This window comes from Nipponia nippon, unplaced genomic scaffold (genome assembly GCF_047370975.1).
Source record: "Nipponia nippon isolate SJK-2023a ecotype South Korea unplaced genomic scaffold, ASM4737097v1 scaffold_17, whole genome shotgun sequence".
Lineage (NCBI taxonomy): Eukaryota > Metazoa > Chordata > Aves > Pelecaniformes > Threskiornithidae > Nipponia > Nipponia nippon.
The window spans coordinates 10,524,723-10,536,497 of NW_028262333.1; the positions used below are offsets into that span (position 1 = coordinate 10,524,723).

Consider the following 11,775-nt stretch of genomic DNA (forward strand, 5'->3'; position numbering starts at 1 on the left):
TCAAGTAAACACATACAACCCGCATCATCCAGAGAAAAATTGCAACTCATCCATGTACCAGATTTCGGTGTCTCTTGCAAAAGTTTTCTGGTCCGTTTACGGTTTTTGATGGTTTATTTTAATGCTTTTTTTTTTAAAAAAAAAAAGCTCTGTTTTGTTGGTTGCATCGTTGGTTTGCATTAATATTTTTTTTCTAGACTGTCGAAGTCCGCGGAGCTTTTGGGTTTTTTTGGTGGTGTTTTGTTTTTGTTTTTGTTTTCCTCTCTCACTTGCTCGGGTTTTGCTTTTAATCATCATCGGGTTTTATTTATTTTTTTTCTTCTTTTCCATTAAACGTCGCTTTGCTTCTGCTTTGCTTTGTCGGCGGTGTTTGTCGGAGATGGTTTGTGTCAAGTCCGTCAACTGTTGTACTGACAGGCGTTTAGACTAGAGCCGGGGCTTTGCAAACTGCTATAGCCGAAACTGGAGTGCTGCTTTGATTTCAGTCTGAGGCTGGCTAAGCTGGAGTTGCAAGTGTCCCGGTAGACGCTGTAGGGCGAGCCCGGTGGCCCATAGGGACAGGCCGGCGAGGACATGGCCGAGTTCAGCGAGGAGCCGCTGATGTTGTTGATGTTGTTGAGGCCGGAGTTGCCCATGCCCGGCACGGCCGAGTGGCCCATACTGGAGGGCATGTTCATGGAGGAGATGCTGCTGGGCGCCGAGAACATGGACTGCGAGGAGAGGGGGCTCATGGAGTTGAAGAAGGTGAAGCTTTTGGTGGAAAGAGGCGCCGGGGTGAGGCTTTTGGTGGCCCAGTTGTTGTAGGGGTAGCCGGCGTACATGTCGTCGTAGGGCTGCATCAGCCCGCTGAACTGCGGCACGTAGCCGTTCTTGCACAGGTCCATCTGCTGGTTCCGCTCCCGCTTTCTCCACTTGGCTCGGCGGTTCTTGAACCAGACCTGCGGGGGGGGACACACACACACGGGGGGGACACGGGACACCGACACGGCACGGTGAGTGCGGGACCACCGCCGCCCCCTTCCCCGCACGGAGCGCGGCTGCGGAGCGCAGGCAGCACCCCCGCCCCGGCCGGCGGCCCCGGGCTGCGAGGGGAGGTGGGGGACCCCCCCCCCCCGGCCCCGCACCGCCTCTCCCTGCAGCCCCCCGCCCCCGCGGGACGGGGGGTCCCGCTCCGCGGGCTGCCTGCGCCCACATCGGCCCCTGCGCGCATCCCTCGGGATGTGAGAGCCGGGATGCGCGCAGCCGCCCCTCCGCGAAGGAGTCCTGCGCGGGTGTCCGCCCCACGGCCCCGGCCGCGTCCCCTCGCTCCCCTCTCCCCGCAGCAGGGCATGGGGCGAAGGCACGGCCCGCTCTGCCCGGGGCCGGCTCGCCCCGGCTCCGCCGCCTTTCCGAACGCTAATGCTGTGTAATAAAAGTCCCCTGTTACAGATCATAAAAAAGGGGATTGGATTAGTATGTTTAGGTTTAAAAAAAAAAAAAATCAGTCCCCGCATCGCCCTTGGATGGATGCAGCCTCTGCCTTTATATCTAATGAGAATTTACAGCCCTGACCAGGGAACAGAGAAGCGGGGGCCGCCGCTCCTGGTGTTTGATGCAAAAACCTGACCCAAGCTCTCTCTTTTTTTTTTTTTTTTTTTTTTAGCCCTCGGAAACCGCTTGAGCCCCCGGTGATGGGAGCCGGGCAGCCCCACCATTCTTTTTCCAGGTTAAAAACCAGCATCGTCCTGCCTGCCGGCTGCGCCCGGCCTGCGAGCCTCTCCTGCTGCATCCCCCCGTCCCCGCCCCGGCTTTCTCCCACCGAGCCGTCGCCTCCGGGCTCCCGCGGGCCCCGGGGCCCCGGCCGGGGCTGCGCGGCTCCGTGCGCCCGGCCCCGCGGAGGCTGCGCGCCCTCCGCACGCCCGCGGAGCCGGGGCGGGGGGGGGGAACCCTTCGGGCCTCCCCTCCCGGCGCAGGAATGGCGCAATTATGATTAAACACCGGTCTGAAGGATGGAAATTTCGGGGGGGGGGGGGATGGATGGCGGAGTCTATTTGAAAAAATAACAATAATAAAAAAGAATCCCGTGTAAATAGGAAACGAAAGCCAACGTGTTCAAAACCTGTAATATACTCCTCGGAAGGTGCTTCCAGACAGGAATTTCCTGAAAATGAGGGTAATAGTTTTAATTATGGCTCCTAGACATTTTAAAGGAAGGCCCTCATAGCAAATTAAGGTTAGATTTGCAATCTGCAATCTCAGAACATCAACCCAAAACATCTCCACACAGAGGGAGAACGAAATTATGTTAATGGCAACTCATATATTAGTTTTATTTGCTTCCTGAAATATTCCAGCAATATTAATGCAGTTTAGTCTCCGCTCCGGCTTTGTTTTGTTTTAAACTCAATTAAGACAATGCTTTCAGACGCATTTCCCCCGTTGCAGATGGGTGTTTACTCTTGAAAGGTTTAAAGCAGAATCTCTGTAATCCGATTTGGTCCCTCGCCGTTTAATTGCCAAGGAAAAAAAAAGAAAAAAAAAAAAAAAGTGTTTTTTCGGGTCGGCGGGGCTGCCCTCCGCCGTTCCCGGTTTCTCCCGGGTTTCTCCCCCCGGCAGCGTGCTCAGCCCACGGCCCCGGGCCCGGCTGGGGCGTGCGGCCACGGCCGAAACCGAGCGCGGAAATGTCCCGCGGGGAAACCGCGACAGCCCAGGCGCGGCGGATCAACCCAGCCCGAGCCGCTGCGGTCCGCTCGCTCCTTGCGGGTATTTCACTCACCGGTCTCTCTAGGGAGCTGCCGAGGCTATATACGTGTGTGTATGTATATATGTATATGGTGGCATCGGCTCCGAGGCGTGTAAAGACCAGGCGCCTTCGCGCTACAAGTGTGTGTCTACGACGCTTATTGACTTTGGAGTGCGATCGCTCGCCAGCCCTTGTCCTTCACGTTGCCCATCGGCGGCCCCCGCAAGCCGCCGCTCCGCCCGCCCGCGGCCGCGGGAGATGCGCGGCCGGGAGGGGCCGGCCCCGCCGGCCGGCACCGGGGGGAGCGCGGCGGGCCCGGGGGGAGCCGCAACCCCGCCGCCGCGATGGCATCAAGCAAGCAGCGGTTTGTTGGGCGAGGCTCACGATCGCTGGGATTATTGGGAATAACCGGAGCGAGGGGAAGGGCCGCTGGAGCTGCCCGGTTGCTCGGCCGCGGGGTTGCTCCAGCTCCGCGCCGGCTTCAGGCCGACCCGGGGGGCTCTGCCCCCCACAACAGGGCCCTTCCCACGCCCCGGCCTCCCCGCTGCCCCCCGCCCTGCTCGCCCCCCACTTTTCGGGCCCGGCCCCAAGCGCAGGGCCGGCGGTCGCAGCCCGCTCCGGGCGGCATCTTTCCTGAATTTCTCCTCTCCGGCCTGGATCCCAATTTTAGTCATTAAAATCAAGCCCACAGCAGCAAACGGCCGCAGCGGCCCCCGAAAGGGGCAGTTTCTCCCCCCCCCCCCCGCCCCCAGCGGGGTCCGGAGCAGGGCCCGGCACCCGGCGGGGCTGGGCGCCCCTCTTACCCGGACTCGGGGCTCGGTGAGGTTGGTCCACACGGCGATCTCCTCCCGCATGCTCATGTCGGGGTAGCGGTTCCGCTGGAAAGTGGCCTCCAGCTCCTGCAGCTGCTGGCTGGTGAAGTGGGTCCGCTGCCGCCGCTGCTTCTTCTTCTTCGCCGGGTCGTCGGCGGCCCCGTCCTCGTTTTTCTGCTCGCCGCTGCGCTCCTTTTCTGCGGTGGGGTGTTGGGATTGGTTTGGGGATTTTTTTTTTTGTTGGGTTTGTTTTTTGTTTTTGTTTTTGTTTTTTTCCAAACAGAACTACGGGCACACAAAGGCAGCCACGCCGTCCCCGCATCCAGCCCTGCCCGCCCCGCCGGAGGGACGCGTGGGGACACCCACGCGGGTCCTGCCGGGCCCTGCACCCGCCGAGCGCCCCGCAGCCAAACCCGGCCTTTCCCGGGAGGGCTGGGGACGGAGCCCGGAGCCCTGCCCGGGCCCAGGGCACCCCGGGAGGCAGCGGGACCCCGGGGGCGGCCCGGCTGGGAGCGGGCCCGAGGGGTGAAAGCGATCGGGAGGATCGGGGTCCCCGCAGCATCGGCCGCTCTGCCGTTCCCGGCGCCTCTTCCCTCCCTTCACCCCAAGGCGCGATCTTTGCTCCATTGTCTTTGTTGTGCTCGGCCGCGACAGGAAACTTTGGAAGGGCAGGGGTGTAAAACCCAGCAGCAATTAATTGCAAAAGGCACCCTCTCTCTCTGTCTCTGCACTCCCCTACTTATTTCTTCTTTTTTTTTTTTTAATTTTGCCGTTTTTAGTATTTCAGTGTTTATTTTAACCCGAGGCTGAGCGAAGCCCTCTGCAAAGATCATATCGAAAGGAGCAAAGAAAAAAAAAAAAAAAAACCCAAACCATGAGCGTTTTCGCGGTCGGAATTTGCGCGGACTGGAAGCAGGAATCCAGCCCCGGCCCCGCCACAACGGGGGGACAAACCCCCGCTCCCTTTTCGTTACGGCCTCTCTGGCTCTCCCAGCCCCGGTTTCGGCCGGATTTGCCCCGGCTGAAGCGCTCGGAAGGGACTCAAAGGCCTGAACGAAACGTGCTCCCGGCCCGGGCCCGCGGGAGCGGGGAAAGGTGCGGCCGGGCGGCGGGCGCGGGAGGCTGCAGGGCCGGGGGCCGCGGCCATCCCCCGGCCTCCGTCCTGCTCCTGCCTGAAGGAAACTCCGCCGGGAGTTTTCCCTTTTAGAGGGTTTTATTTTCCTCCCCTTTTAGAGGGTTTTATCCCGGCGGTGGCGGGCTCGGAGGCATTTCTACAGCCCCGACCTCTGCGAGGTAAACGGGAGTCTAAAAATAATCGCGGGCTGCATCCAAAGCCCGGGAGGACTCGTCCTTGCAAAGTCACCCCCGAATCGCTCCCTGCCTGGGCACCCTCCAGAGAAAAAGGGGGGGGGCGAGCGAGCTCCGGCGGCTCAGTGGGACCCCCAAAAGGGGCCGGTTCCCCCCGGCTGGCCTCTCCCTGCTGTTCGGGGCTTGCGGGGCGAACAAGGCCGCTGCGGCGCGGCTCCCATCGCCCCCCCGGCCCGGCCTCTGCGGCCGCCGGCCCCGCCAAACCGCAGGGCCCGGCGGCGGCGGGGAAAGGGAAACCACCGCAACCCCCTCTCTCTTTCGGCTGGGAAGAGCCCGGAGAAACCGGGCCGAGAGGGAGGCGGGGAGCGGTGGGAAAGCGGCTCCGGCCGCGGTGGGATCTGTCCCGGCCGCCCCTCGCCCCGCTCCGGCTTTAACCCCGCCAGAATTTCGTTAAAAATCCGGCCTCCGCGCCGGGCTGTGAGACAATTTCAAATCGCAAGGCACATTAGCTTTAATCGGCTTTTGCACCTTTTTTCCCATTAAAAAAAAAAAATGTGAAAGGTATTTTGCAGCCTCTCGGAGAAGAAAAGCAAGCAGGTCCTCAGCCCTCCTCCAGCACCGAGGGGTCACGCACACAGGGGTAGGGCAAAATGGAGCAAATCACCCTCTCTAATCTCAAATAATCCCCTCTAATCTCGGAGTCCCTTCCAGACGCCGGTCCCTAACTTTGTTTGCGAATCAGGCTGGGAGGAACAGCCCAAACCCTGTTTATCACCGGGTGCCACTTCGGGACCGATTCATGCCGCAGCCACTCTCTAGGCTACAGGACTTGCTAAAACTCCGAAGAGCAACAACAGCTATTAAAAAATTACAATTAAATAAGACATAAACTCCCCCTGAAAGGGTCTCGGTGGAGAACGGGTAGCAGGCTCCTGCCTACAGCTTTTGTTTCCTTCTCCTAGCTTCCCTTGTCATTCCAGAAATGTTGCTACTTTAATTAAATACAAACTGGGAAACCACAGCTTTCCCTGCAGCCCTTGCACATGGTGGTCAGGGCGCGGGGACCCTTTGCTCCGCGGGGCCGCCCTCCGCGGCCGCGCACATCCCCTCCGCGCCGGCCCGCGCTGCCTGCGCTCGGCCCCACGCCGCCGCTCCTGCTCTGCGGGACTTTTCCGTCTTTTCTTATTTTTTTTTTTCTCCCCCCCCCCTTCTTTTGACAGAGAGCTCTTTTTTCCATGCCTGCACCACCCTAGCTGGAAAATAAACCCGGGCAAAAGCTGACATTATTTCAGAAACATCCGGCAAAACCGCACTCCCCGAAGAGCCCCCTCTTTCCCTTCGACCCCATCAATTAATAACTGTGTTTTTTATAAAAAAGAGCAGCTCCCGGGACGGGGCAGGGAGCCGTGCGTGTCCTGCCGGCGGGGCTGTCAGCGCCGGGCGGGCCCCTTGCCCCCCGCTCCGGTTGCCGGAGCTGGCTCGGGATGAAGCCGCCGGGGTCACGGGCAGATCTTGTCTCCCCCTCCCCTCCCCGTGCCCCCCGCCATCGCCTCCGGTTGTGCGGGGGGTGCGGGCCAAGCACCACCGACCGCCCCGCGAAGCGAAGGCGCAGTGGGGAGGGGGAGGCGGCGCGGGGGGAGCGGGGCCGCGGGGGGGGGGGGGTTACCTGGCACCTCCGTGTCGGAGGATTCACTGGCTGAGTTCTCGATCGGGTCTCTGGGTTCCGAGGATCTTTGCAAATGGAAGCTGGAAGCCATGTCATGGGAGGGTTGGGGTCTCAAGCTCTCGGGCAGTCTCTCCAAATTCATTCCACCTTTAAAGGAATCCATGGCAGGGGCGCCGGGCTGCCTGGGGGAGTTTGCAGGTGTTTATTCCACACAGAAAGGAACAAGGAGCTTTTTTTTTTTTTTAAAGGAAAAAAAAAAAACAAAAACAAAAGCAAATCCACTTATTATTAACAGTATTATTTTAAGGGTGTCGGAAGAAGCGATCTGGGCAGTGCCTCGAAGCCGGTTGTCTCTGCTGGGGGAGAGGCACGGCAGTCCGGCCGCATAGGCAGGGAAGTGGTAAAGATCCCTTATAGAGAAACGCGAGTTGCGAGTTGGACAGTTTAAAGCTAAAGAGATTAAAGTGACCTGCCCTAGAACAAATGCCTGTAGTTAAACGGGGCTCCTCCCCCTGAAGGTTAAAACCTCCCCGTCTCGCTAATGCATCACTCCATCTAGCGCTCGCCCAGCCCGGCCGCGCGGGCAGACCTGCCTCCGCGCTCCCCGCCGATGTGCGCGCCTTGCGCGGCCGCGGCCAGGCCCGCGGGCCCCCGGCCGGCCCCTGCCCGGCCCCCGCCGCGCGGCTGGGTCTCCTCCGAGGGTGCCCCCCTCCCCTCCTCCTTCCCCCTCCCCCGCAGCCTCCCCCGAACCGGGGGAGGTAACGAATGGAAAGGTGGAAAAATCGCTCCCAGCCCCGCGGGGGGCGGCTCGGCCCCCCCTGCCCGCCCCCGGCGCCCCGCCAGCCCGCCCTCCTCCCCAGCGTCCTGCCAGCCGGCAGCGCGCAGGTTGCGCCCCCGCGCAGCACGGCATCGCCACGAGTACCCCCGTACCCAGCCCGGCTGGGCCTCCCGGCCCTCGGAGCCTCCGCCACCACGCCCTGCAGAGGACGCGCAACCTGCGCACCCCTCAGCGTCCCTGCGCGGGGCTGCGCGGCCCGGCCCGGCGCGAAGCGACCCCACCGCGAGTTTCAGTCCCGCAGGGAAGACCGAGCCGGAGGGGATTTCTGTTTGGGGACGGCGGCCTGCTGGGGGTTGTGTCCGAACTGGTTTTATCCTTTTTTAACATTTTTTGTTTTCTGGCTGCGGGGTTTGTAATAAAGCGGCTCGGACGCAGCCCGGCGGCCGGGGGACCGCAGCCTGGGGAGCAGCGGCAGCGCGAACGCTCCCATCCCACCATCTTTCAGCACATGATTAATAACAAATAATTTTCCTCCCGCAGCCGAACCGGCGGTGACCCTCCGGAGGGGTGCCTGCGGCTCTGCCAGCCCGCTGCAGCGGGGCCGGTCCCCGAGGCTGCCCACGCAGGCCGGGACACGGCCTGAGCCCTCCCGGGTAACACCTCGGGGTCTGGGGAGGTGGAGAAACCCACGGGAAGCCCTCGGCCTCGGGGGGCAGGCGGGAAGCGGGGGTGCCGGCGGGGCGGGCGGCGGGGTGCTCGCCGCAACGGGGAAGGGGCGAGGGGAACGGGGGGAAGGACCCTGGCTGTAACTCTGCCTGGGGAAAGGACCTTCTTTCCTCTTTATTTTCTCGGCTCACTTTAACTGATCCGTCTTGACACTCTATTTTGCTTTCAAATCAAGTAAAGATGTGGGAGAGAACTTTTGAACTGGTTTATGGAAAAGTGGAGGGAAGCAACGTTCCAGGCGCGCAGGCTTTTTCCTACCCCGCCGGGCGATGCAGCCGGGCCCGCCCCGCGCCCCCCGGCAGCGCCCGGGCCCCCCTCCCCACCCACGGGCCCGGGGACCCCCGGCGGGGAGAGCCCGGAGCTCCCGGCCCCAACCCCTGCACCTCTGATCTCCAGCGCCTTTTGCAGTTTAGGGGATGTACAGGTGGGCGCTGTCTGGGTCAGGTCTCCCCAGCTCTCTCTTTTTTTTTTTTTTTTTTTCCTTTTTTTGAGTGGCATACTGATGTCCGTCTGTCTGTCCGCCGCTCCCGGCTGAACTTCGCTCAGGAGTCTGCAAACGACGGGGAATTTCGGGCACTCGAGGTGAACCAGGCTATCTCGGGGCTGCTAAAGATGGCCGTGGTTTAAAATGCAAATATTTACCAGGGCCAGGGCCTCTGGGCTTCGAGGGGCTCGGCTGATGCAGGAGCCCCCGGCCCGGGCAGGATGGGGACCTCCTCCCGGGAGAGAAGCGAGAGATGGGGGCCGCCTTCCTCCCGAGGAAGAGGAAGGTGACCGGACTGCAAACGTGCACCGTGCCCGAGACCCTTCACAGTCCCTGCTTTTTTCTTTCTTTCGGTGGGCCGGGAGCGGCGGCAGCCGGGGACAGGTCTCCGGGGGCTGCCCCGCTCTCGGCGGGCCGGGATGGAGGGAGGCTGCCAACAGCCCGGCTGCTCCGCTCCGGCTATTTTAACCCGACTGCTCACAGCAGCCTCAAAACCGGAGGCGGGATTTTTCTTTCTTTTTGTTCTTCTTTTCTTTTCTTTTTTTTTTTTTTAATGCGCCTAATTTACAGTTTTTGTTCTGCTCTATAAAATATATTTAAAAAAAAATTCGTTCTAGGCTCAGTTCCTCCCGGCCCGGTGCGGGGAAAGGCTCAGCCCCGGGCACCGCCGTGATTTCGCCGAGGCGGCGGCCGTGGTAACGGCGGGTCCGGCTGCCTCCCAGGGCGAGGGCCCCCGGGCCCTTCTGGGGGGTCCCCGGGGCAGACACCCCCGGTACCGGCGTTAAACAGAGAGTAACGGGCTGGCCCCGCCGCTCCCGGCCCTCGGGGGACGGAGCAGCACCCGGCTCCCTCCTGGCCTCCCCCACGCGTGTCGGCGCCCGGGCCGTGGCGCGGGTCGGGCATTTACCGCACACCTGCCCACGGGTCGGCAGCCTCAGGCGGGCGCATCTATATATATGTGCTTGTCCTGTGGATGCCTCGTATACGGCTTACGTGGGTTTAAGGGCATCCTGTCGCTCCGCGCTTTGGGGAGCGGGCGCACTCGTATCGCACAGAGCCAAATCCTCCCGGTTCTTCCCGTTGCTGGTCGCGACAACACGTGTCGCGACAACAGGGCGCACCCGCAGGGCGGTCGCCCCCAGATTTGCGCTTTCTCCTCTCTCCTCCCCGCCGGGCCCGCTCCGTTTCGGGATGCTGGGGACGCCTCTCCGCCGGCAACCCCCTGCAGCAGGCACTACGTCACGGGTCCGTCCGCGTGACGTCATGCCTCACTTCCCTGACGTCACGCCTCGCCTTTCAGTCAGGCCAGGACCCAAGGCAAGCCTCGATGCCCCGCTCGGAGCCGGCTGCTCTTCCCGCGACGTGAAGGCGGGACGGCGGCCCCACGGGCTGGGCAGGACGGCGGCCCCGGGCTGGGGCTCTCCCCTTCCCCCGCCGCTCCCCGGGCTCTCCGGGGGCCGGAGGGAGCTGCCGGGAGGGAGGGGAGGCCGCAGCGGACGAGAGCAGCCCGGCCGCGGGGGCCCCGCCGGGACGGCCCTGGGGAGCCGCGACCTGCGTGGGCGTGGGAAGGGCCGGGGAGAGGCGGAGGGAGGGGTCGGGCCTGGGGCCCAGGGGCGCCCCACGGAGCCCCGGCCGGGACCGGGCCGGTGTGCGCGGGTCGCGGGAGGGCTCTGCGTGGGAAACCTCCGCGTGGGGCTGGCCGGAGAGCACCGCCGCTCCGCGCCCGCGCAGCCGCCGCGCCCCGAGGCTCCCCGCGGCTGGGGGCTGCAGCGGGGACCTGTAAAACGCTGGAAGCCGGCAAATAAACCGCTCCGCTTCCTCCTGCTATAAATAACGCAGGAACGAGGGATGGCGCTTATAAATAAATCAGCGCTGGCCACGCCGGTGACGACCCCGTGCAGAAGAGGACGAGACGCGTCGGAACGAGAGCAGGACCCCCCCGACTCCGAGGGGACCCCGAGGGGGTGCCGGGGGGGGGATCTCTGCTTTCGGAGAGGGGCTCCCATCCCCGACGGGCTGCGGCAGTTGTAGCCAACGCAAAACCACCTGGGCCGTATATCAGGCGTCGAAGTTCAGTCTCTGCCAGCTTTTCCTCTTCAGATTTATTAGCGATGTATAGACTCAGATTCAGTCTATAAATTATTGGGAATTGTTACAAAAATGAAAGCATCTCCTCCCAAGCGCACCTCTGCCCGAGAGGAGAGGGAAGCCCTCTGAAAAACAGAGCTGCAGTGAGGCGAGAGAGGAGGGAGAGGCTCCCCAACCCAACCAAGCCCAACCAAACCAAACCAGACCCAACCAAACCCAAGCCCAGCCAACTCAACCCAACTCAACCAAGACAAAACAAACCAAACCAAGCCAAACGAAACCGCAACCAATGCAACCAAAACAAGCCGAGCCAAACCCAAACAAGGCGATCCTAGCTAAACCAAGCCCAAACCACGCCCAAGCCAAGTCAGCCAACCTCCACCTGGTGCCCCCTTCGCGCAGCCCAGCAGCCGGGAGCTGCTGCAGGAAAACAACTTTTAATAACAACCCCCCTCCTCAAAGTGCCCAGCGGGCGGCAGAGGGGCACCGCCGGGGCGGTGGGAGCGGCTGGAAGGGCGCAGTTCCCCTGTGCCCAGCGCTGGCAGCGCGACAGCGCGCAGCGGCATTTTTAAAGCTTCCCTCTATGAAAATGTCCCCCGCACGGGTGGATGAGTGGTTTTCGGCCTCCAGCCCCCGCTCCCGGCTTTTGCTGGTGCGTGGCTCTGCCCGACGGGATGTCCACGCGGGTTGGGAACAAGCAGAGGCCGGGGATGTGCGCGGGCGTGTGCGCAGGACAGCGCGGAGCCCCGCGGAGCACGGAGCGCACCGGGGGGCCGGTGTTGGTTGTCGCCGTGTACCGGGGGGGTGGTGTCCGCCGGGACAGTGTCCCGGGAGTGTCCTGTCCCAAAAAAGCATCGCCCCAAACGTCGCCTTAGGCACAAGGTGGAGACCGGCGCGTACGCCCCCGCGCAAGGCAACGCTCAGCACTCCCCGCCGCGACCGCAGCCCCGGCCCGGATCCGGCCCTAAGGGAAAGGGAGCAAACCCCAAGTAACGGCGACCGCGAAACGAGCCCCGGCACCCCCCGACCTCCCGCCGGAGCCGGGTCCCCCCCTCCCCGGGCCGAGCGCAGCGGGCAGGGGGAAGAAACCCAGCCCGGGGAGCATGTTAAATCGCTCAGGAGAGGAAGGTGGAAAATTACGCTGGCTCCCAGCCGGCCTGTCCTCCTCTGCGCAGCCAGGAGAGCAATTTT

At 62.6% G+C, this 11,775-nt stretch overlaps 1 protein-coding gene across 1 annotated transcript; it reads right to left on the minus strand.

Moving 5' to 3' along the window:
• Positions 1 to 398: 398 nt before the first annotated feature.
• On the minus strand, positions 399 to 6,671 carry PITX1 (paired like homeodomain 1). Its single transcript, XM_087753990.1, has 3 exons — positions 6,509 to 6,671; positions 3,526 to 3,731; positions 399 to 938 (listed from the first exon to the last, which is right to left on the minus strand). The coding sequence occupies exons 1-3, from the start codon at positions 6,669 to 6,671 to the stop codon at positions 399 to 401; spliced, it is 909 nt and encodes a 302-aa protein (XP_087610116.1).
• Positions 6,672 to 11,775: the final 5,104 nt, after the last annotated feature.